General features: G+C 54.3%; 1 protein-coding gene across 25 annotated transcripts in view; it reads right to left on the reverse strand.

Annotated features, from left to right (window-relative positions):
* Positions 1 to 25,391, reverse strand: part of LOC102145378 (proline-rich protein 5) — a 180,831-nt gene that overhangs the window by 41,743 nt on the left and 113,697 nt on the right. For 21 of the 25 annotated variants that reach the window (XR_012418637.1, XR_012418638.1, XR_010578308.1 and 18 more), the window contains 3 exons: positions 16,998 to 17,085; positions 10,690 to 10,821; positions 6,542 to 6,628 (listed from right to left, as the gene is read on the reverse strand). Coding sequence is in view for 16 of the 25 variants with exons in the window: in XM_065522008.2 (XP_065378080.1) it covers positions 6,542 to 6,628; positions 10,690 to 10,821; positions 16,998 to 17,085 (307 nt within the window). In the remaining 9 variants the exon portion in view is untranslated. Of the gene's footprint in view, positions 1 to 6,541; positions 6,629 to 7,646; positions 7,945 to 10,689; positions 10,822 to 16,997; positions 17,086 to 25,391 lie in introns of those variants that run through there. The other 4 variants (XM_074003558.1, XM_074003570.1, XM_074003569.1 and 1 more) reach the window with 4 other exon arrangements.

Below are 25,391 nucleotides of genomic sequence, written 5' to 3' on the forward strand. Positions count from 1 at the left end.
ACCGTGCCCAGCCAGGATATACAACTATTAATGTGGGTAAAGAATTATACTGTTACTGGAAAAGGAAAGTTACGTATTCGGCCAAACCGAAGATATTTTATGTTATTTTATGACAATTTGAAAGTCTTAAAATAAGTATTCATGTATTTTCAATGTTATTTTGTGAAATCAAAATAATTCAAGTTACCATTGCAAAAATAAAAAATACGGAGATCATCACAGGTAGGAGGATCCAAAGGGACAGCACCAGCCCAACGCTCAGCCCAGTGCCAGCGCCAGGTTCCCAAAGGAGCCCCAGGGAGGCCGAGCTGTGTGTATTGGCTCCCCCTAGTGGACGAGAAAGAATCGGACCTGGGGGCCGGGGGAGTGGGGTGGGGACTGCCAGGTAGGAGGCCAGGGAACCCGGGCTGACGGCTGGGGCTCCAGAATAGTCACCAAAGTGCAGTGTGCCCCTCACACCAAAGACAAGGGGAGGGAGGAAAGCGGGGCCTGCCTTAGTCCTCGCACCCCAGCCCCCCGGGGGAAGGGGCTGGTGGGACCCCTGCGGGAGTGTCCTCACCACCTGCCCATTTAGACTCCACAGGACTCGGGGACAGTCTGGTCTCTGCCGGAAGGCTGCCAGAGGCTCTTCCCGGGGCTGTAAAGTGCTGTCAATGTCCTGTGTGATGGGCGGAAGGAACCCACTAAGGGCCAAGGGAGCCTTGCCCCTCTGCAGTAACCATTCTCAGGGACAGAGGTGCCCGCTTCAGAGCTGCAGGGAGGCCTCCCCTGCCCAGCCCCTCACCTTCCTCTCTGCAGCCTCCCTGACCCCTCCTGCAGGCCAGGCTCTGCCGAACATGGACTCAGGGGCAGGCGCAGCCAGAGGCCTACCACTTGCCTCTCCCTCTCGGGAAAGGGCCCACAGGCCAGCTCAGCCAGGGACTCCCAACACGGCGGGCGGCAGTCACTGTAGTTCTGGTTAGAGCCGCAGCCACAGGCACCACCTGCGGGGGTGTGAGTTGGGAGGTCTGGGCCAGACCCAGGGCTCTTTTGTGTGTGGGCGTTTGAGAGCCTCAGAGGTCTTCTACTTCCTTCATTTACGAATGAAGACTCGGGGAACAGAGAGATTATGTGGCTGCCCAAGACCTCACAGCCAGTCTGGGCTCCAGAGTCCCAGCCCAATTCCTGTGGTCCTCTCCTGGCAGCTGCTTATGTCCAGGCACAAAGCAGGATGACGGGCAGAGTCACACAGGCTCGGGTTGGATCCCAGCCCACGCCCCTCCTCGTGGTGCGACCTTGGGTGTAACCTCTCTGAGAATCAACCTCTTCTTTGAAACGGGGAAAATGTGGCTGACTTCACAGTACTATTTTGCGGTGCCTGGCACCTAAGATGCATAAGATATTGGAATCAAATTAATACAAAAGGGTAGTGTAAAAAGATTTTTTTCCCTTTTTTTGAGGAGGAGTTTCACACTTGTTGTACTCCAGCCCAAGCTGGAGTACAATGGCGCGATCTCAGCTCACTGCCACCTCCGTCTCCTGGGTTCAAGCAATTCTCCTGGCTCAGCCTCCTGAGTAGCTGGGATTACAGGTGCCCGCCACCACGCACCACTAATTTTTGTGTTTTTTATAGAGACGGGGTTTCGCCATATTGGCCAGGTCGGTCTCAAACTCCTGACCTCAGGTAATCTGCCCACCTCAGCCTCCCAAAGTGCTGGGATTAAGGGGTGAGCCACTGCTCCCAGCCAGCTTAAAAACATTTTAAAACAGGGCCAGGTGAGGTGGCTCATGCCTATAATCCCAGCACTTTGGGAGGCCAAGACTGAAGGATTGCTTGAGCTAAGGAATTCAAAATGAGCCTGGGTAACATGGCAAAACCCTGTCTCTACTAAAAATACAAAATTTAGCTGGGCATAGTGGCATGCCTGTAGACCCAGCTACTTGGAAGGCTGAGGTGGGACGATCACCTGAGTCCAGCAGTTCAAGGCTACAGTGAGCCGTGATGGCACCACTGCACTCCAACCTGGGCAACAGACTGAGACCCTGTCTCAAAGCAATGAAACTAAACAACACGACGACAACAAACAAAAAACACAGTACTAGCAACTAACACTGAGTATTTGCTAGTGCCTGGCAGGCCCTATTCTAAACAGTCAACATGGCTTACTCCTATAATCCCAGCACTTTGAGAGGCTGAGAAATGAGGCCAGGAGTTCCAGTCCAGACTGGGCAACATAGCAAGACCCTGTCTCAACAAAAAAATTGTTTTAGACTAGCTGGGCATAGTGGTGCGCACCTGTAATCCTGGCTATGTGAGAGGCTGAGGTAGGAGGACCACCTGAGCCCAGGAGGTTAAGGCTGCAGTGAGCCATGATTGCTCCACTGCACTCCAACCTGGGTGATGGAGCAACACCCTATGAAAAAAAGAGAGAGAGATAAAAGGAAGGAAGGAAGGAAGAAAAATAAAATAAACACTCTATATGTATTAAGTCAGTGAATTATTGTGACAATGGAATGACTTAAGTAGCCTTGTCAGCCACATGGGGAAACTGAGGCAGAGAGGGGTTGCCTCTCTTGTTGAGGGTAATGGACGACAAGGGTCAGAGCAGTCGAGCCCAGGTAGTCTGATGCCATCACCATCATGCCGTCCAGGCTGCCATGTGGAAAACAAGAGGAGAAGGTGAACTTTTTTTTTTTTTGAGACAGAGTCTCGCTCTTGTTGCCCAGGCTAGAGTGCAATGGTGCAGTCTCAGCTCACCACAACCTCTGCCTCCCGGATTCAAGTGATTCTCCTGCCTCAGCCTCCCAAGTAGGTGAGATTATAGGCATGCACCACCACATCCGGCTGAAGTTTGGATTTTTAGTAGAGATGGGGTTTCACCATGTTGGTCAGGCTTGCCATGAATTCCCGACCTCAAGTGATCCGCCCATCTCAGCCTCCCAAAGTGCTGGGATTACAGGTGCCCGGCCAAGCAGGTAAACTTTTTTTCCAAGAACCTTAGAGGTTTCCAGAGCTCCAAGTGCAACAAAGTCAGACTCTGTCACGCAGGCTGGAGTGCAGTGGCGCTATCTCAGTTCACTGCAATCTCTGCCTCTTGAACTCAAGCAATCCTCCCACCCACCTCAGCCTCCTGAGTAGCTGGGACTAAGGTGCGCGCCACCACGCCTGGCTGATTTTTGTCTGTTTTGTAGAGGCGAGGTTCCACCATGTTATCCAGGCCGGTCTTGAACTCCTGGGCTCAAGTGATCCACCTGCCTTGGCCTCCCAAAGTGTTGGGATTACAGGCGTGAGTCACCATGCCTTGCCCTCTAAGGATTTTTCTTTTTTCTTTTTCGAGACGGAATTTAGCTCTTGTTGCCCAGGCTGGAGTGCAATGACGTGATCGTGGCTCACTGCAACCTCTGCCTCCAGAGTTCAAGTGATTCTCCTGCCTCAGCTTCCCGAGTAGCTGGGATTACAGGTGCCCAACACCACGCCCGGCTAATTTTTTGTATTTTTAGTAGAGACGGGGTTTTGCCATGTTGGCCAGGCTCGTCTTGAACTCCTTACCTCAGGTGATCCGCCTGCCTCAGCCTCCCAAAGTGTTGAGATTACAGGCGTGAGCCACCGCGCCCGGCCCCTCTAAGGACTTTTCTAAGGTAAATGACGGGACTAGCTTTTTTGCCATGTCAAATATGTCACATGTCACATAGGGCACAAGGGTGCTGGGCCTGGTTAAACACAAACAAAACCTCACCTTCCGATAGGGAAATGTGTGCGGCACAGGCCACTAGGTGAGAAAAACTGTCAGGAAATTCTAGTGACACGAAAGGAGCTCTTTGGCCACAAAAATCTCTCCGTAGATTAAGCAGGAGCTGACTCAAGCCTGCTGCTCCGCCAGTTCTCCCAGTGGGTCTCGGGGCCACACGATTCAGTCCCTGGAATGACAGCTTTGGTAGCTGATAAGAAAAGGCCAGGCGCGGTGGCTCACACCTGTAATCCCAGCACTTTGGGAGGCGGCGGGTAGATCACCTGAGGTCAGGAGTTCGAGACCAGCCTGGCCAACATGGTGAAACCCAGTCTCTGCTAAAAATACAAAAATTAGCCGGGCATGGTGGCAGGTGCCTGTAATCCCAGCTACTTGGGAAGCTGAGGCAGGAGAATCGCTTGAACCCGGGAGGAGAAGGTTGCAGTGAGCAAAGATCGCACCACTGCACTCCAGTCTGGGGGACAAGAGCAAGACTTTGTCTCAAAAAAAAAAAAAAAAAAAAAAAAAAAAGCACTTTGGGAGGCCGAGACAGGTGGATCACGAGGTCAGGAGATCGAGACTATCCTGGCTAACACAGTGAAACCCCGTCTCTACTAAAAAATAAAAAAATAAAAATAAACTAGCCGGGTGAGGTGGCGGGCGCCTGCAGTTCCAGCTACTTGGGAGGCTGAGGCAGGAGAATAGTGTAAACCCAGGAGGCGGAGCTTGCAGTGAGCTGAGATCTGGCCACTGCACCCCAGCCTGGGTGACAGAGCCAGACTGTCTCAAAAAAAAAAAAGAAAGAAAAGAAAGGCTCCAAGCTGCCTGAAAGGGCAGTTCTCTCTTTTTTTTTTTTTCCTGCAGCCTTGAAATCCTGGGCTCAAGCAATCCTGCTTCAGCCTCCCATGTAGCTGGGACCACAGGCGCATGCTACCACATCTGGCTAATTTTTAAATTTTTTATAGAGGTGGGGCTCACCTTCTTGCCCAGGTCAAACTCCTGGGCTCAAGTGAGCCTCTTGCCTTGGCCCCCCAAAGTGCTTGATTACTGGCATGAGCCACTGTGTCTGGCTGCAGAGTAGCTCTCGATGTGCCCCAAGGACCAGTGCTTGCCAATATTCCTCTGAGTGCCAGTCACAGTAAGAGACAAAGGGACACAGGGACAAGGGTGGGACGGGGCAGCGTAGCCCTTGGGGCGGCAGCTGGCTGGTGGGGAGACAGGCAGGTGCCTGAGAGCCCGAGCTGTCCATGCTCCTGGGGGGCCAAGATGCTTCCCAGGGATGGATGGGAAATGGGAAGGAAACAGAGTGTGGACTCTGAGGTCCCAGCTGGCATTCCAGCTCTGTCCGAGTGCTCCCTGTACATGGAGTGTCACACCCACTTGCATGATGTCTGTGGGGCGTGAGGAAGAGACCTGTATCAGCAGCAGCCTCAGAGCCACGTGGGTGGGCTCCAATAGGTGGAAGGGGCTGAGTGGGGAGATGGCAAAGGTCTGTGAGATTCGAACCTCTGGGGAAGAATGACGACCCCTCCAGGGATGTGCCTCCTGTGCCCAAAGGCTTCTTCCCAGGGAGGCCCTCCAGGAGTCCTCCCGCCCCCTCACAGAGGCAATCACCTCACCCGAGTATCCTGACGCATCTGGTGCACACCGGGGCCCTCCTGCTCTGACCCCTCCCTCGCCTGCAGAACTCACCCAGGCAGGGCCAGAGCCACCGCGCAAGAGCGACATCTGTCAGTCTCCTCCCCATCCCACCCCCGTCATGTGGCTCCGTGCACACAGTTTGTGCCTGATGCATACAGCCCAAACAGAAGAAAATACAGGATGCCCAAGCGACCCAGGCAGAGACCCCCAGGCCTCACCAGCCCCTTGAGCTCCTGCTTCCCAATACTGAGGCAGAAATCCTTCAACAGGAACAAGCCTAAATATGGAAGAAGCTGACTGAAGTCGCCACATTTCCGGGCTGTGGCTGCCTCTCTTTAGGCCGCTTATTTGGGGTGCTATGCAATAAAAGCTTAACTCAGCAGGCTTGGGGTGTCCAAGCCCTGCCCATTCCAAAGAGAAGCCTGGCCATGGGCGACCTGCTCCTGGGTGGAAACCTCTCGGCCCCTGGAGGAGTCAGCCTGGTCATGTCTTTGCACACTGGAGGCCTTGGGCCAACACCACAGAGTTTGTGCCAAAAATGTGATTGAGGGTGGGGGCCCTGGGCTGTATTCATCTCATCTCAGGAGGGGCTGGAGACCGAGTGACTGAGGTCAGCCAGGTGGATACTCCGTACCTACATGACTGACCTGCAACAAAAACGCTGGGCACCAAGGCTCGGTGAGCTTCCCTGGCCAGCCATGCTCCCTCCTCCTCCACACGTTCTTGCTGGGAGAGTGGAGCACTGTCTGTATGAAACCGCCTGGAGAGAACAGCTGGGAGCTTGCACTTGGACCTCCTGGACTCAGCCCTGTGTGCCTTTTACCTTTGCTGACTTAAATCTGTGCCCTGTCTCTGTAACAGACTACACCAGTGAAGATAACGGCTTTCCCGAGATCTGTGAGTCCCTCTGGAAATGCACGGAACCCAAGGGTGGTCGCACAGTGTGGGGGCACAGGTCAAGGCAGGGGGCTAAACACCAGGTGCAAACCCCACAGGTGTCAAAGGCCAGCCACTCCTGTCCATGACCTGGGCCGGCCTTGTGACCCCCCGCAGACCCCCAAGCGGGTGGGGAGCCCCAGATCCACAGGCACCCTGGAGACGGGCCCTCCGTGGCACGTGGATAGGGAAGGCCGTCCCACGGACACTGAGGGACCTCCAACCCCAGCGGGGTCCTCTCCCACAGTCCCGCACACCTGATGAGCGGCTTGAAGATGTTCCACAGGACCTTGATGAAGCTGGTGGGGTGCACCACGTAGAGGGCCTTCAAGTTCTTCTTATATCTGAGGAGGGAAACGGGAGATAACTTCAGGCTGCCAGGCTCCGAGAAACACCCCACGCCCAATAGCCCAAAAAAAGCTGCCTCCACTGTGAGTCTCAGAATGTTACTTCTCTCAACGGGATCAATTTAAGGACATCAAACAAAGAATGAAATAAACTCAGGGAGATCGAGACTATCCTGGCTAACATGGTGAAACCCCGTCTCTACTAAAAAAATATAAAAAACTAGCCGGGCGTGGTGGCGGGCGCCTGTAGTCTCAGCTACTTGGGAGGCTGAGGCGGGAGAATGGCGTGAACCCGGGAGGCGGAGCTTGCAGTGAGCCGAGATCACGCCACTGCACTCCAGCCTGGGAGACACGGCGAGACTCCGTCTCAAAAAAAAAAAAAAAAAAAAAAAAAAAAAAGAAATAAACTCAGGGAAAAATCAGGACCCCTCACCCACTGCCCCTGCCAGGCACGCCTGCAGCCCTTTACAGTTCGCAGAGGCACACGTGCAGGTCGGAGCCCTGTTTATAGGCACTCACTCACACCAGGGTGGGGTGGGGGTCTGGAGCACAACCCGGGGGCAATCTGGCAACAGCTCTCAGAATTAAAACCGCACAGAGACTCTCGGCCAACACCTCCCCTGCCGGGAGCTGACCCGGACCAGAAGGAGCTCGCCATGTTGGTTATGATGGCAAAAAAACCCGGCAATAACCTAAACGTCAGCCGGCCAGAGGCTGTTTCAGTGCAACAGCCGCCCACACAATGGAACACCAGGTGAGCTTCCCTCTCTCTCTCTTCCCAGTCCCAACACTTCCTTCTTGAATATTTCAGCCCAAACCCATCAGGTTGGGCAAGAAAGGTACCTCTAGCGACGGGGAACTCACCACCCCTGGAGACACTCCACTTTTGGGTAGTTTAATGTCTAGAGTGTCCCTCCTTTTTGCTTCTACTGAGCCAAGATCTGTAACGTTAACCCTAACCCCCACCCCTATCCACCCTCCTGGGGAGTGGGAGAGTCACACAGAACAAGTCCACCTCTTTCATCTGATGACTTGAAGGCCACGGCTGTCACGTTCCTCTCTTCCCTGCCTAGTCCCCTTTGGCCAAGGTTAAATGATCGCCGATTGGAAGTCACTGCTTCAAGTCTCCCCACCTGCATGGATCCGCTTATCAACGCCCTTCAATGTGAGAGCCCTGACAGCCTCCCCAGGCTGCGGCAAGGCCGGCCTCCTTCCCCGGGCTGGTGCTTTGTCACTGTTCACAAGTCACTGCTGCCAACACAGATTCCAACTCGCCAGCAAGATTTCATACATCGACCACCGGCACATCTTACCTGGATGTTAAGGAATTCTGCTGCTGTCTCTCAAGCAGGAATGACCCATTCCTGATGTGCGAACCGGCAGCCCCCTCAAGAAAGGGAAGGGAAACCACCTGGGCTGATTTCGGGTTTGTTTCTCTGAGCTGATTTCTGGCAACTGAGAAGTGGGGAAGGCACCTCAAGGAATCTGGGGTGCATCTTCGATTGTCACATGGGGAAGTGCAGAGGGCAAAACCTTCAGCTGCTTTAGCTCGACAGGGCTACTGTGCACATCCTGCTGTGTCAGCCTGAGCCTCCTGAAAGGGCTGCTTTAAACACATCACTCACCTCTCCTCAAGCACCTGCCATGGCTCCCTGCTGCCTCTTAAACACAGTCCAGCATCCTCTGTGCCCCTCCCTCCTTTGCTGCCTTCCTCCAAGGCTCCCCACCCTACAGTCCAGCCCCCCACCAACTGCACCAAAGTCCACCCTGCTCTTTCTTGCACCTGGCCATACCTCGTACCAGAAACAAAATCCAGTGATTGCCACTTCGTGACACCCTGCCCACCACTCCACGGGCAGCTCAAAGGCTGCCTCCTCCATGCAGCCTTCCTGATTATGCTGGCTGGAACCTTGGTAACTTCCTGCCAGTACCACTTCACTCCTCCATCCTCCCATCTAATGCTTATTAAAAGCCTGCCAGCCGGACACACTGGCTCATGCCTGTAATCCCAGCACTTTGGGAGGCCCAGGCAGGCGGATCACAAGGTCAGGAATTCGAGACCAGCCTGGCCAACATAGTGAAACCCCGTCTGTACTAAGAATATAAAAATTAGCCGGGCATGGTGGCTCACGCTTGTAGTCCCAACTACTCGGGAGGCTGAGGCAGGAGAATCACTTGAACCTGGGAGGCAGAGGTTGTGGTGAGCCGAGATCTCGCCACTGTACTCCAGCCTGGGCAACTGAATGAGACTCTGTCTCAAAAAAAAAAAAAAAAAAAAAAGCCTGCCATATGCAGACCCTTTCCCACCTGCAAGGGATGCAGAGACAGGTCAGGGGTCACAGCCTAGTGCAGGAGGCAGACCCATTCACAAACCCCTAAGTGTCAAGATTGGTGCCTGCTCAGGGACAGTGAGGCTGCAGGGGAGGGGCTGTTGATTCTCCCAGGACAACCCAGGAAGGCTTCCTGGAGGAGGACATGAGCTGGGGCTAGGCCATCTCCAGCTTATACAGGTGCCCAGTAAATGACTACAAAATGCAGCAACAATTCTTTGCCTAAGACATGGGACAGGGAACCAAGAAGTCCCTCCAAAGGTCCTACTGATAATGGCAGCAGGACCCAAAAGGCAATTGGAGGAAGGACTTCTGGGACAATCAGGTGCTGCCTCCCACTGTCCCACTGATTCAGGTATCTGTGAAGCAGATTTCTGTTACAGGTTTGAAAAGACTTCGAAGAAGGAAAACCCAGAGGAATCTAGGATATCCACATCAACGCCCACCGCCGCAGTCTACGAGCCAGATCTACTGCAAAGTTGATTGCTAGGCAGGACTTCCCTCAGGAAAAGTCCGCCGACTCCAGGCCATGGCCGAGTGGTGAGCAGCATGGGGTGGGGGAGGGAGGCGGGGGCCTGGGGTGGGGTCCTGCCCTACCACACCCAAGCTGAGTGACCACAGGTAAGTCACTTGCTCTCTGGGGCCTGTGTGCTCATCTGTAAAATGGAACTGCCCATCCTACCAATAGTAGGCATCGGAATGCCCCTTGCAGGCCGTAAAGGGCTGTGCAGGCAGGAAGGGGGGTTAGTGAAGAAACAGTCACGCAGTTGGTTTCTTTGCCCGTAATTCACTGGACCAGGGGTGGGCGAAAGGGCACGCAGGACGAACCCGGCCTGCTTCCTGCTTCAGTACAGCCTGCAAGCTAAAAACGGCTTTTTGTGTTTTTAAGTGGTTGAAAAATAAACAGAAGATTTCATGACACGTGAAAATGACATGAAATTCACATTTCAGTGTCCATAGCGTTTTACTGGAACACGGTCTGGCAGAGTTGTTGCAATAGAGTGACTGGCCTGCAAAGCTAAAATACTGACTGTCTGACCCTTTAAGAGCAAGAGTGTTAGCTTGGCATGGTGGCTCACGCCTGTGATCCCAGTACTTCCGGAGGCTGAGGTGGGAGGATCGCTTGAGCCTGGAGTTCGAGACCAGCCTGGGCCACACAGTGAGATCCCCATCTCTACAAAAAAATACAAAAACTAGCTGGGTGTGGTGGTGCGTACCTGTAGTCCCAGCCACTCAGATGGCTGAAGCAAGAGGATTGCTAGGGCCCACTGAACTCCAGCCTGGGTGACAGGGCGAAACTGTCTCTCTTTTTCTTTTTATTTTTTTTATTTTTTTATTTTATTTATTTTTATTTATTATTTTGTATAGAGATGGGGTTTCACCATGTTGGCCAGCCTGGTCTGGAACTCCTGACCTCAGGTGACCTACCCACCTTGGTTTCCCAAAGCGCTGGGATTACAGGCATGAGCCATGGTGCCTGGCCGAAACCGTCTCTTAAAAAAATAAATAAATAAAAATAAAGGAAAAGAAAGAATCCTCTGCCCGGGATTCCAAAGTCTTAGCCCAGAGGGGAGGTGAACCCCCACTGCCCCACGTTTGCTCACCCCCTACCCTCCGCCCTTCCAGGCCCCTCCCCCACTGCATACTGTGTGAGCACTTGTGGCCACAATGCCTCCTCCTGCCACACCTAGCCCACACCCAGGTCCCCGAAGGCTTGCGGGCACGCACTTCCTGTCGAACTCCTTGTATGCGCTCTGGAGCCAGCCTAGGGATGGCTTGTTCCGGCTGTTCAGCCCGTAGTGGAAATAGACGATGGTATAATCGTTCTCGACGTACTGGTCCAGTGTGTACTTCAAATACCTGGCATAACACAGAAGATTCAGTTATGAAAATCACCTGGCCGGGCGCGGTGGCTCAAGCCTGTAATCCCAGCACTTTGGGAGACCGAGGCGGGTGGATCATGAGGTCAGGAGATCGAGACCATCCCGGCTAACACGGTGAAACCCCATCTCTACTAAAAAATACAAAAAACTAGCCAGGTGAGGTGGCGGGCGCCTGTAGTCCCAGCTACTCGGGAGGCTGAGGCAGGAGAATGGCGTGAACCCGGGAGGCAGAGCTTGCAGTGAGCCAAGATCCGGCCACTGCACTCCAGCCTGGGCAACAGAGCGAGACTCTGTCTCAAAAAAAAAAAAAAAAAAAGATCACCTGCTCATTATTGAAATCCAACGTTTCCTGCAACGGCAGCTGTGGTCACCCAGTGGGTGCCAGCACTGGGCCACACGGAGACTCCATGCACCGTGGGCCCCGGTCCTCATTTCCCAGATGACCTCTGAGGCTGAGGTGTTAAGTGACTTACCTAAGGTCACACAACTAGTAAGGGGATGTGGTAGGTGAAAATATGGCCCGTGGAAAGAAATCTTTATCAAATCCGTGGAACCTGAGAATATGACCTTATCCGGGAAAAAGGTCTTTGCAGGTGCAATTAAATGTAGGACCTTGAGAGGAGGGGCTCATCCTGGACTACCCAGGCGGACCTTCGGTGCAATCACATGCATCCCTCTAAGGCAGACGTGAAGATGAGAAGTCAGAGGGGAGAAGGTCGCGTGAAGACAGAGGCAAAGCAGAGCAGAGCGTGACGTGGCCACCAGCCCTGGAAGGCCCGGGACTGCCGACAGCCTTTATGGGCTGGACAGGCAAGGAAGGGATTCTCCCTCCGCAGGGAGCACAGCCCTGCCCACACCTTGATTGTGAACTTCCGGCCTCCAGAATGGTGAGAGAATACACTTCTGGTTTTACGCCACCACATTTGCAGTCATGGTTACGGCAGCCCCAGGAAACTCGTGAGGAGGATGAGCTGGGATTCGAACCCAGGAATGCTTGACTGCTCAGCCCTTGCCATTAACCCCAATACCACAGGCCCTTCCACCTCAGACGCCCTGCTGCTTGCTGCATTTCTAAGGCAAGCAATTCCCTCTTTCCAGCTGAGCTTCTAACATTTTGCTTTTCATTATAAAGTGAGAGTCCTGACACTGCTCTGCGTCTGTCACCTGCCACCCGCTATGGTGTAGGCTCTACCCACTTCCCATGGACCACGTTCCATCCTGCCCTGCTGCACCGAGGAAGCATTGTCTTCATGTCACCTGTGGGAAAGGGCTTGCCCTGCCATCTGCAGGAGGAAGGGCTGCAGAAGGACCTCCTTCCTAACCCTCCATCAGCACTCTGCAGGGCCTGACACTGAGCCAGTCAGGCCATGATCCCTCAGCTCAGATTGTCCAGGTTCTCACCTGGAGCACGTCTTGTAATTAATCCACCCAGGTGGTCCCGCTCTCTGAGGCTGTGGGCGAGGTGCTCCGCAGACAGATGCCCCCAGAACTGCCTCAGGAGAAAGCCCCAGCTGCCTGTGCCCATCTGCAGATGCTCGGCTGGTCTTGCACTGCCCGGAAGCCTGGAGACCAAGGATGCCAGCTTCTCCTTTGTGCATCTGATTTATAAGCAACGTCAGAGTGCCCTCTGTCAAAAGCCCAAACCACCTGAACTGCAGGCCTTCTACACATTCAGTTCTCTCAATGACCTTAGCAGGCAGGTACTATTATTTCCATTTTATAGACAAGTCAACTGAGGCTCACAGAGGTGAGGCAGTAAGGGGCAGAGCTGGGCTTCGAACCAAGCAGCTTGGCTCCAGCGTCCACACACTCAGCGTCTCTGAGAGCCTGGGCTGCCATCCACGCCTGCTCCCATCCCATCGTCTGCTTTGATGTGGAGAAATCACGCACATCTGACCTCACACCATGCGTGATTTCAGATCACCCGTGGTGGAAGTAACTTCAACACCCATCTTCCAGCGCATTGCCTGTCTTGAACGCCATGTGGGCTAAGCCACTGGGGCACACTTCGCCAAGGTCATCCTTTACTGAGTCACTGTCTCAGAAGACCAGGTCGAGACTTCCACCTGAACACAGAGGGGTGGAAGAGTCCCCGAGCCACTGAGAATGTCTCACTCCTCCTCACTTCTCAGGGTAGTCACTTTCGCATTTCGCAAATGACTTTTTGGAGAAAGGGAAACTGAGGCCAGTGTCTCTGCACAGCTCATCTTCCCACTCTGGACGCCTTCTCGTAAAAGCAGGAACTCTTCCTCTGGCCCCAGTGCTGGGCTCCTCCGGGTGCCTTCTGTTCAGTGTGCTAAAATCCTCTGGGTGTCAACGCATCTGCCCACGTGCTCAGCACAGGAAGTCATTAACTAAATTACCAGTTGAGTTTCAAAGACAGACTCTTTTCTTCATCCACTTCAAAAATAGGAGCATGCATCTGGCCACAAAAAAGCCATCCGGTTGAAATGGATAGGGAGGATAACGGACGGAGTGTTTTTTTCATAAAGGCTGCAGAGAAGGCTAAGCCTGATGGCTCTTACCAAGGCCAAGAAGCCCACAGAGCACCTTTACATGAGTTAGAAAAAGATGCGTTTTCCTCTGGGAAGATGCTTGTCCCGCACTGAGTGAAAAGAATACCAGCTGATAGTAGCTTCTCATCTGGTTAGCCTTGTGCAGTGAACAACCTATACAACTGTTCAAGGAAGCCATGCTTACCACTTCCACCTAATAGTAAAGGAATCTTGAGTAAGTACATAAAAGAGTACAAGGTACCAATTTGTTGTCAGGGGTGCTTTTTGTCCAATGGAGTTGAAACTCACATAATATAAATTAACCATTTTAAAATGAACAATCCAGTGGCATTTAGTGTATTCACAAAGTTGTGCAATTACCTCTCTATGGTTCTGAAATATTGTTATCAACCCAAAAGAAAACCGAGACCTATTAAACAGTCATTCTCCCCATCACTCCTCCAAGCCCTGGCAACCACCAATTCACAGTCTTCAAAGGCACTTTTGTCTTTATAAGAACAGCAAATCCTGAGCTCCCTCCTGGCCCAGCAGCAGCCCCGTGGGGAGAGCTGACCCACAGGTCACGGGTCTTTCCGTGCCTAAATGACCTGACAAGGGAATGCGTCCTCTCAAGACGACCCCAGGATACGAACTTTTCCTGAATCTGGCGTCCGTCTCTCCCTGTGTGCCTGGTGAACACCAAGAGTGGGCAGCAGGCTGGCATCACCTCCTCACTGGAGTGAGCACCCTCTGGGGAAAGCCAGTCTCACTGTCTGGGGTAACCAGCCCCAGGATCCCAGCTCGCCCCATGCATCCTGCAGGTCTCACCGTGCAGCAGCAGCACTGGTGGAAGGTGCTCCTGGCACCTGCTCCCCGAGAGGTCTCTGCCTTCGCCACTGCAGTTTCAGCTGTGGTCGGAAGATTCTTTAACAGACCAGACAGGATGCATCTATCGGGGGGACTCTCACAAAGCAACCAGCCCAAAGTCTTCTGGGTGCTTCTACGATCCGATCGTGCCTTTGTTCATCTCGAATTGGGGGTTCCAGGTCGCAGCCTACTCCCTGAGTTCCTTGGCTTTAGCAGTTAGATGCTGGCATCTGGAAGTGGCGGAAGGCACAGCCTCCCCGCCAGGGTCATGTCCTGAGCTGTCCCCAGCAGTGAGGGAGTCCGTGGCAGGCCAGGTGCCGTGCTCCCTGTCCTCACAAGGGCACAATAAATGTTTCCAGGGGCACCCAGAGATCGGCCAGGGCTCGGCCTTGGGAATGAAGCTCAACCAGTTCACTGTCAGGGAGCAAATTCCAAGGCTCTGAGAACCTAACTTCCCTCCACTGAGACTGAACTTCTCCCCTGGGCCTGGGGAGCTCTCACTCACCTGGACGGGGATTCTGGCAGGGGCGCTGCTCTCGCTATTTTGCCAACTCTTCCCCCAGCAGCAGCTCTCCTGGGCCCGGGGGTTTCACCAGGAAGGAGGCTCGGTGGCCGCCTTATGAAAGCAGTGTGGCCAGCACAGCAGACACCAGCAGCCAGGGACAGATGAAAGAGGGTGACAGGGCGCCCAAGGCCATACAGAGGGGAGGGGCAGGTGCTGCCTTCTGAGCAACGGGAAACGGCCAGTGCAGAGGGTGCAGGGCAGGAGGCCCATGTGGCTTTGAGAAGGGTGACGGAGGGAGGGAAGGAAACAGGCAGACTTAAGAGGCCCGGAGGCCCGGGCCAGAGCTCAAGAATGTGGACTCAAAGACGTCCTGGGCTGGAGAAGGCTCAGTCCTGGAGGGGGTCTGGTGGCCTGGGGGTCATGTGACAGCCATCTAAGGGCCCATGAGTCAATCTAGTTTAGGTTACACTTTCACTCTGAACATCCAGTCTGTGCTGAGCACGAAACTTAGTGATGGAGAAATGTGGGCATGGGAGGGGGTGTGTGCATGAGAGAGGGGTGTGGGCATGAGAGGAGTTGTGGGCATGGGAGGGGCTGTGTGTAGGGGAGGGCGTGTGTGCACGGGAGGGGTGTGGGCACGGGAGGGGTGTGGGCACGGGAGGGGTGTGGGCACGGGAGGGGGTGTGTACATTAGAGGAGTGGGTGCATGAGAGGGGTGGGCCCATGGGAGGGGGTGTGAGCATGGGAAGGGGTGTGTACATGGGAGGGGGTGTGTGCATGGGAGGAGGTGTGTGCATGGGAGGAGGTGTGTGCATGAGAGGGGTGGGCCCATGGGAAGGGGTGTGTACATGGGGGGTGTGAGCATGAGAGGGGGTGTGTGCATGGTGGTCGGGGGTGGAGAGAGGACAGCCACAGTAGGGGAATGGCACAAGATGGAGGTGAGCACTCAAGGGGACATATGCAAGGGAGGATGTGTTTGGGGTTGCTGCACGCAAAGGCTGGGGGAACAGAAGGTACAGGCCCAGGAGGGGTAATGTACACAGCCTTGGTGGCTATGAGGGCCCCTGGGCTTGTCCCTTCAGAGGATTCTGCTCAGTGCAGTAAAAGGTTCCTTGACCAAGTCAGTTGGGAAACGGCCTGAGACCTCCCCTTCTCAATGCTCCTGGCGCTTGTTGGTATGGGAAACCAACAACCTGGATTTTCTATGGCCCCCACCCCGTACCAGCTGTGGCGCCCATGCGCACCTGGGTAGCGCTGGGTGTATACAAGGTACATGGGGTCCAAGCACCCCTCACTCAGCCCCTTCCATGTCCCACTGCCTTGTGTCTCAGAGTCATCTCCTGGCCTCAGTTTCCCAAACCACAATGTTGATTTCCTCAGTTCACAGGTGGGCCCTGATACAGTGACTATCCAATGCCTCACATACAGTAGGTGCTCAATAGATGCCTGCTGAGCCGATGACAGCAGCAGCAGCAGGCCCTTGTCTTCTGTCCTGGGTTTGAATGACACCCCCCAAAATTCCACCCAGAACCTCAGAGTGTGACCTAATTTGGAAATAGGGTCTTTGCTGGTACAATTAGTTCAGATGAGGTGCTATGGGATTAGGGTGGCCCTAGTCCAGTGGCTGGTGTCCTTATGAGATGGGAAGACACAGAGGCAAAAAGGCCATGTGAAGACTGAGGCAGAGAAGGGAATGACACGGTCACCAGTCACCCGGGGCCTGGAGCTGGAAGAGGCCAGAAGCTCCCCCGCAGCCTCCAGGGGGAGGGCAGCCCTGCCGCTGCCTTGACCTTGGAGACTGGTACCCTCCAGAACCAAGGAAGGTCCACTCAGCATTTTAAGCTGCCAAACATGTGGTCTTTTGTTACGGCAGCCACAGGAAACTCATACAGCTCCGAAGGCGTTCCCGGAGAGAGGCCCAGGGAGGTTTCAAAGAGACAGTGTGTGTGGGAGGCCTGGCACTTGGCAGCCATGTCATCTGTAAGGTTGGTCTACACCTAGGACCAGGGGACTGTCCCTAACTCCAAAGGGAGGCACCCACAGCTCGGGTGGCTAAAAGGAAACCAAACCTGGCTCCCACTGTGCTAATGAATGGTGCACGGAAGCCCAGGGACCAGGGGTGTCCACAGATGGCCCTCCAGTAGGCTTATGAGTGCAAGAGCTCTGCACACCAATAAGTTCACAAAGGAGGCCCCAGAGCAGGTGACTCACAGGGAGGTGGGGTGAAGGGATGGGTACAAGCAACATGGAAAGACAGGGACAGAAAGAGAGGAGCAAGACACTCACTCCAGCAGCCGCTGGTGGTCCAGCTCATGGGAGGGTGGCATCCGGCAGCAGCTGAACGTGACAACGCGTCTTCCAAAGCGGTCGTCCCCTGGAAGAGCAGACACAGGTGAGCCTCTTTGCCACCTTCTCCTAGAAAACCCTCGGGCACTTAGCAAAAAGCAGCCTCCTTGGCCAGCCCAGCCTGAGCTGGGAGGCACAGGCAGCAGCATTCCTCGAAGGCGACACCTGCTGAGTGAGCGTCCACCAAGTGTGGCTTTACACACATGGCCCAAGTTCATCTTCACGACCAGCCATACCCTGGAAATAATCCCCCCACTTTATAGATAGAAAACTGAGGCCCAGCAGGGTTAAGTCATCAGTGCAAAGCCAGCCGGCAGGCTGCACCAAAGACTTAAAACGAGACACATCTGACTTCAAAGGCAGGATGTACTTTTTGCCACGGTGGAGGCCAGCGTGGCCTGGGGGACAGTGGCTCTTGGGCATGACCTCATGTCGGGGATTCAGGAGCCCTCTCAGGAGTACAGATGCTCAGTCCTGCCCTCCGTCATAGCCCGGGCTACCCTGTGTCTCTTGACACATCTGTGTCGCCAACATGGACAGCTGCAGGGAGGGGCGCCCCCCACACATGGACAGCTTCGGGGAAGAGCACCCCCCACACATGGACAGCTGTGGGGTGGGGTACCCCTTGAGAGCTGGGACTGGGTCTACTTATCTCTGTCCCCAGAATCCAGGCTCTGGGCCAGGCGCTTAGTGAGATAAAAAGACAGAACAGGCCGGGTGCAGTGGCTCATGTTTGTAATTCCAGTATTTTGGGAAGCCGAAGCGGGCAGATCATTTGAGGTCAGGAGTTTGAGACCAGCCTGGCTAGCATGGTGAAACCCCATCTCTACTAAAAGTACAAAAAAATTAGCCAGGCATGGTGGCACATGTCTGCAGTCACAGCTACCTGGGAGGCTGAGGCAGGAGAATGGCTTGAACACGGAAGGCAGAGGTTGCACTGAGCCGAGAACGCGTCATTGCACTCTAGCCTGGATGACAGAGCAAGACTTTGTCTCAAAGAAAAGAGAGAACAGGCCGGGCGCGGTGGCTCAAGCCTGTAATCCCAGCACTTTGGGAGGCCGAGGTGGGCGGATCACAAGGTCAGGAGATCGAGACCACAGTGAAACCCCGTCTCTACTAAAAATACAAAAAATTAGCCGGGCGCGGTGGCGGGCGCCTGTAGTCCCAGCTACTCAGGAGGCTGAGGCAGGAGAATGGTGTGAACCCAGGAGGCGGAGCTTGCAGTGAGCCGAGATCGCGCCACTGCACTCCAGCCTGGGCAACAGCGTGAGACTCCGTCTCAAAAAAAAAAAAAAAAAAAAAAAAAAAAAAAAAAAAAAAAAAAAAAGAGAGAACAGACTCCTGAAGGAGAGGGCCCTGCGGACCATCCTCCATGCCTGCAGACACAGCTGCCCCGCCCCTCCCAGCCCCGACCCCGCCTTGCTCCACCCCACAAATGGCCAGAGGAGGTTAGAGACCTCATGGTTCAGACCTTCCTCCTCTCTGCCCAGGGCCCTGAAAGAGAGGACCCCCTGCGTGCAGTACACCCTCGGGAAGGCCCTGACAGTGACTCAAGTGCAGTCTGATGTCACCCCCCACCCCCTGGATTCCCCGCACTTTCTCATTCCAGGGCCACAGCTCAGGGACACGGAGAATGGATGGGCTGCCCCGCTTCCCAGCACCCACAGCTTCTTCATTACAATTAAACACACAAGGACACAGGTAAGAACAGCCTGTGGCACAACACATGCCAAGGGTGAAAATGCGGCACAAAGGGGTGCAGGCAGTGGGGAGGGAGCCCAAACCCACACAGGGCTGTCGTCAGGAGTGGGGAACATGGAGATCCCTCCACTCTGGTCCACGAGGCCCCCACTGGCCTCCTCTCTGCCCCTGAGGACCTGGCCCAGCAGCCTTCGTTCAATTCTTCAAGAGCATCCTCCTGCCCGAGCTTCCACCTGGAATGCTCCGCCGCCTCCTTCCCGACTCTACACCCCTTCCCACTAAACCCCACCTCTGCAGGAAAACTGTTGCCCCCCATCCACAATGCCCCCGGGCCGGTCTGTGGATGTGCCGTTGCATATGGGAGCAGCTCCTCTGGCCATGAGCACAGACAGGGGCTCCAACCCCAGTGGTGCGGGCCCAGGAGGGGTAATGTACAGGGAGAGGCCACACACAGCCTTGGTGGCTTTGAGGGCCCCTGGGGTTGTCCCTTCAACGGGCTCTGCTCAACGCAGTAAACAGTTCGTTGGCCAAGGTTCCGGGCCTGGCACAGGTGCTGGGGGCTGTGCAAAGGGGCCCAGGCCCTGGCTTCTCTGAGGGTGCCCATCTCCCAGGAGACCTTGGGGCACCCAGGGTGGGGGCTGGGGATGGGAAGCCTGGAGCAGGCTGCAGCCCCCCCTCCCAGCACTTTCTGCTCCCTCTTCCTTTCCTCACACAGGAGTGGGAGAACCCACACCTGCGCCTTCCAGCACAAGAGCATTTGCATTTTTAAAAGTCCAGTTCCTCAGTGGCACCCACCACATTTCAGGTGTCCAGCAGTCACGCGCAGTGGGGGCTGCCCTGGACAAGGCAGGGATGGAGTGTGTCCAGCATACAGAACATTCCACTGGGCAGCGCTGACCTCGAGGGTGCAGACTAGGGTGTAGACCTCAGGGAAGGGGCTATGGGACTGCTCAGTCCGCTTCTAACCCTGTGTACTCGGGGAAGAGTGCCCCAGCCCAGCCCAAAACAAAACCCAAGTCCCCCTGGACCCTCAGAATGTGACACTGGAAACAGGGTCACCACAGATTTAATTAGCTAAGCATCAAGATAAGATTATCCTGGATTTAGGGTAGGCTTCAAATCTAATAACTGGCAGGGCACAGTGGTTCACACCTGCAATCCCAGCACTTTGGGGGCCAAGGTGGGAGGATCACTTGAGCCCAGGAGTTCAAGACCAGCCTGGGCAACATAATGAGACCTTCCTTGTCTCTAAAAAAATTTTTTTGGCCAGGTGCGGTGGCTCTCTCTTGTAATTCCAGCACTTTGGGAGGCCGAGGCGGGCGGATCACCCTAGATCAGGAGTTCAAGACCTGCCTGGTTAACATGGTGAAACCCCCTCTCTACTAAATATAAAAAATTAGCTGGGCGTGGTGGTGCACACTGGTAGTCCCAGCTACTCAGGAAGCTGAGGCAGGAGAATCTCTTGAACTCGGGAGGCAGAGGTTGCAGTGAGCCAAGATTGCACCAATGCACTCTAGCCTGGGCAACACAGTGAGGCTTTGTCTCAAAAAAAAAAAAAAAAAAAAAAACTTATTGGCCGGGTGTGGTCGCTCACACCTGTAATCCCAGCACTTTGGGAGGCCAAGGCGGGTGGATCACAAGATCAGGAGTTTGACACCAGCCTGGCCAATATGGTGAAACCCCGTCTCTACTAAAAATACAAAAAAATAGCCAGGTATGGTGGGGGTACGCCTATAGTCCCAGCTACTCGGGAGGCTGAGGCAGAATCGCTTGAACCCGGGAGACAGAGGGTGCAGTGAGCCAAGATCTTGCCCCTGTACTCCAGCCTGGGCGACAGAGCGAGACTCTGTCTCAAAAAACAAACAAAAACTACGAATTGTTTAAATTAGCCAGTTGTGGTGACATGCGCCTCTAGTCCCAGCTACTCAGGAGGCTGAGGTGGGAGGATCACTTGAGCCTGGGAGGTCAAGGCTGCAGTGAGCTGTGATCGCGCCACTGCACTCCAGCCTGGGTGACACAGCAAGACCCTGTCTCAAGAAGAAAAAAAATTCATTACAACTGTTCTCAGAGTGTGTCCTTGGAACGAGAAGGGATGTCAGTGAGCTTTCTCACCCCTCAGCTATGAAAGGTCATGAATCAAGATTCCACACTTGGCTGGGTGCGGTGGCTCACGCCTGTAATCCCAGCTCTTTGGGAGGCTGAGGTGGAGGGCTCACTTGAGCTCAGGAATTTGAGGCTGCAGTGAGCAAGGACCATGCCACTACACTGCAGCCTGGGCAACAGAGTGAGACCCTGTCTCTTGAAAAAAATTTTTTTAAAAAGTACACACCTGCGTGCATGCATGTACCCACACGCACACTGGCACGAGTGCACACACACGCACACGCACAGCGTGCGAACTCTGATGTCCCCGCCCTGGCTGCCTGGCCAGGGGACTGTTTTTTATTTAGGCCACGCATCTGATTCTTCCCGGGAGCCTGGAAGCTACTCTGAGGTTTGGAATCCTAGAGCAATTTCACAGCTTCCAAATACAGCATCCTCTTCATTTCACAGTTCCTTACGAATTCTGGTCACGCTTCCCATTTGTTTAGCAAGCTTCTGTTTTAAAGGGTTGCACTGTAAGCCACGCTTTTATTTGCTTCCCTTGCCAAGTGGGAGTTTTCAGGCAGAAAATCTTCAATGGCCACCCCTGAAAGTAGAGTGTTTTCCAGACAAAGTGTCTGCCACCGTGGAGGCCAGGGGTTCCATGGCTGACCTGGAGCCTGTGCCCGCCTCCTGTGGGATAAAAGCGGAAAGAACAACTTTGCTCCTAAAGTGATGAATCATTTATATGGCTACTGAAGAAACAAGGAGTCAAATCAATGCCTTTAGGATTGAAAGAGAAAGATAACATCAGGATAAAAATTTAAAAAAACTGAGTAGCATTATCATCTCTGGAATCAGAGCAAGTACAAAAGTCTTGGGGGATGTGCTAGATAATTGGACCAATGGAAGATCAGCTCAACCAGCATTTGTTGGGGGCCTGCTGTGCACTCAGCTCTGGAGAGAGACACAGCCCCTGCCAGGCCCCAGGGCCCAGGGGAAAGGGATCGGGGGAAGTGGCAGGTCCACGCCCAGCCCCACAAGCACCTCTCTGGGAACCGTGGGAGCCCTGGCAGCCACACCCATCACCTATGTCTGCAACGGCTTTTATCTGGGCTCAGACCACCCTTCACAGGTTGAGGGCACCCGCACGAGAATGCCACCCACACGTCTGGCCAGCTGGCTACAAATCTAGGGGTTCCCACAATCCCTTCCTGTTTGCTAATTTGCTAGAATGACTTGAGAGCTCAGGAAGGCACTACACTAACAATTACAGTTTTATCACAAACATCGCAATTCAGGACCAGCCACAGGAAGAGACGCGCAGGGTGAGATGTGGGAGCGTCCTGGCCACAGAGCGTCTGTGACCTCTCTCCCGTGGAGTCAGGAGGCCTCCCCTTTGCGCCCATCGTCATAGCATCACCAACCGGTGATGGCCGAGCGGCCAACGGAACCTCTAGAAATCCAGGGCCCCCACTGAAGCTTCATTTCGTCGGTGGGACTGATGGAATCACAGGCCACAGAGTGAACTCAGCCTCCAGCCCTTCCCTTCCTGGAGGTCTTGGAGCCCTACCCCATGAATAACAAAGATACTCCTTTCACTTGAGAAATTCCAAAGACTTAGTTACATTGCGGGAACTGTGGACCAACGAGGGCCAGCCCCATTCCGAAAGATACAGCATCGGCCCACCCCGCACCGCCACCCACCGTTGGCTGCCCCAGAGGAGCACACCGTGGGGGCCTCCACCCACCAGGCAGAGACGCAGCAGATGCTGGTCTCCAGCAACAGCAGAGGCAACAGAAGCTGGGGCGCCGGGCAGTGGCTTTGTGTCCAGCTCCAGGCCATTCTGGGGAGCACAGCAGCGTCTGCTCTGGGACCCCTGTCACTGAGGAACCACAGGGGGTGTTCAGAGGTCACAGATGTGCCTCCCTGAGCTACTGCAACCCAAATGGGAGGGAGGGTCAAGGTCGCCGGGGCAAGGACTGAGGTTTGACTTTCTCTATGGAGCCTGGGAAGCCGGTGAGGAGGGGTGGGGACAGCCTGCAGCAAGGCCAGCAGAGGCTGCGGACGTAGAAAGGAGTGCAGATCCCAGGGACAGCGGCAAAGCCACTTACAGAGGAGGAGACACAGGAGGAGGAGCTGTCTGTGCTTGTGTGGTCAAGAGGGGCTGCGGTGCCACCTGGGGTCGGGGAGGGGCTGGGAAGCTTGGAGGAGCAGCCCGCCAGGCTGGTGGGTCCCGGGAGGTGTCCTAGGAGGCCTGGTGAGAGAACTCGGCTCAGACCTGGTGTCCAAGAAAGAGAACCCTGTGGGCCACAATGGGCCACCGCAGGTCTTAGGCAGCTACTCTGCAGGTCCCAGCACCCTCCTTCTCATACCTACAGGCCCATCCCAAACCAGGGGGCTCCCCTCCACCTCCCTCCCTCGTCTGGTTTGCAGGTGGTGGGGAGGGGAGGGCTCGTGGCCTGCCAGTGCACCGGTACCTATCGCTGGTGAGGGCGTTTGTGCTGGCTGGGGTGGTGTGGGGAGGGGACCCATGGCTCTGGTCAGCTGGCCCAGAGGGTAGAGGGGGATGTGGGGATGAAGCCAAGATAGGCAGATAAGGATGAATTCCCACCTGAGGAGCTTGAACTCAGTTCAGCCAGCCACAGGGCCCAAGGTACCCAACCACACCATGAGCCCCCGTCCACTCTGCCATCAGCAATGAGGGTCAGAGGGTCCCAGGACAGAGTATGGTACATGCAAAGGGACCCCAGCCCAGAGCCCACACTGGGTCATGTCCCTGCTCCTCATAAGCATCCTGCTTGCATACAGTGCTGACTCATTCATTCAGTAAACACCTATTAAACACCTACTGTTTGAAGAGCCCATGGCCTTGCATGATACTGAGCTCTGAAAGTGAGCTGCTATTGAAGGCTTTTTACTCCCTCCCAAACCAGAAGGGCAACTAATTTGGTACTTTGTTTTCATACCAACAGATTTCTCTTTTTTTTTTTTCCCAAGAGACAGAGTTTGGCTGTGTCACCCAGGCAGGAGTGCAGTAGCATGAGCATAACTCACTGCAGCCTTGATCTCCTGGGCTCAAACGATCCTCTCGTCTCAGCCTCCCAAGTAGCTGGGATTACAGGCACGAGCCACAGCATCTGGCTCATATCAATAGTTTTTTTTTTTTTTTTTTTTTTTTTTTTGAGACAGAGTCTCGCTCTGTCGCCCAGGCTGGAGTGCAGTGGCACAATCTCGGCTCACTGCAAGCTCCGCCTCCCAGGTTCACGCCATTCTCCTGCCTCAGCCTCCCCAGTAGTTGGGACTACAGGCGCCCGCCACCACGCCCGGCTAATTTTTTGTATTTTTAGTACAGACGGAGTTTCACCGTTTTAGCCAGGATGGTCTCGATCTCCTGACCTCGTGATCCGCCCGCCTCAGCCTCCCTAAGTGCTGGGATTACAGGCATGAGCCACCGCGCTCCGCCATCAATAGATTTCTAAATGTCCTTCCAAATGAACACACAGCATTATTCACACCTGATAAACTTACGAAGCTTAGAGCAAGTGCCATAGTGGAGAAGTTGGGTTCCTTATACTATTATTTCTACATCTGAAGCATGTGAAAATTTCCATAATGAAGTTTATTATTATTTTTTTTTTTTTCTGAGACGGAGTCTTGCTCTGTTGCCCAGGCTGGAGTGCAGTGGCCCAATTTAGCTCACTGCAACCTCCGCCCCCTGGATTCAAGCAGTTCTCCTGCCTCAGGCTCCCCAGTAGCTGGGACTACAGGTGCACACCATCAGGCCTGGCTAATTTTTTGTATTTTTAGTAGAGATGAGGTTTTGCCATGTTTGCCAGGCTGGTCTCAAACTCCCGACCTCGTGATCCACCTGCCTCGGCCTCCCAAAGTGCTGGGATTACAGGCGTGAGCCACTGTGCCTGGCCAATGAAAAGGTTTAAAAAGAGAGAAAAAGCAAAGGGCTGTACCCAGCCTGCCAGAGTAGAATCTCTTCCTCTGCCCAGTCCCTGGCTGGGCTGGTGCCTCTTTGGTCATCTGCAATATGGAAATACTAATGAAACTGACTTGGAGGGGTTACAGGAAGGATAAAACCAATAACCTGCAGGAAATCTTGGCCCAGCCCCAGAACACAGTAAGTACATTGTGAGCTGTTACTACGGACCAGGTAGGATGCTGGGTGCTTCCAGGAGTGCTATGTCTCATCTCTTCTACAGATGAGAAAACTGAGGCCCAGAGGCCAAGTAAGCATCAGGATGGGTTGACACGGGCAGCTGGCCGAGGCTGACTCCCAGCCAAGCCTCCGCAGCTTCCTCTGCCCTGTGCACGTCCCACACTGAGGCCGGCCTTCCTCGCTCCCTCGGTCTCCCCAGCAGCTGAGAGGCATCCCCAGAACTTTCAACCTTCCCACTTATTAAGCCGTCAATGCTGCATCTGTGTTGATGCCATCAGTCAATATGAGTAAATACCCTTCGCTGTTCTCTGGGAACACAGGCCAGCACATCAAAACCAGACTTCAATATGATATAATATGGAAGGAAATGAAAACTATC

Source organism: Macaca fascicularis, chromosome 10 (genome assembly GCF_037993035.2).
Source record: "Macaca fascicularis isolate 582-1 chromosome 10, T2T-MFA8v1.1".
NCBI lineage: Eukaryota > Metazoa > Chordata > Mammalia > Primates > Cercopithecidae > Macaca > Macaca fascicularis.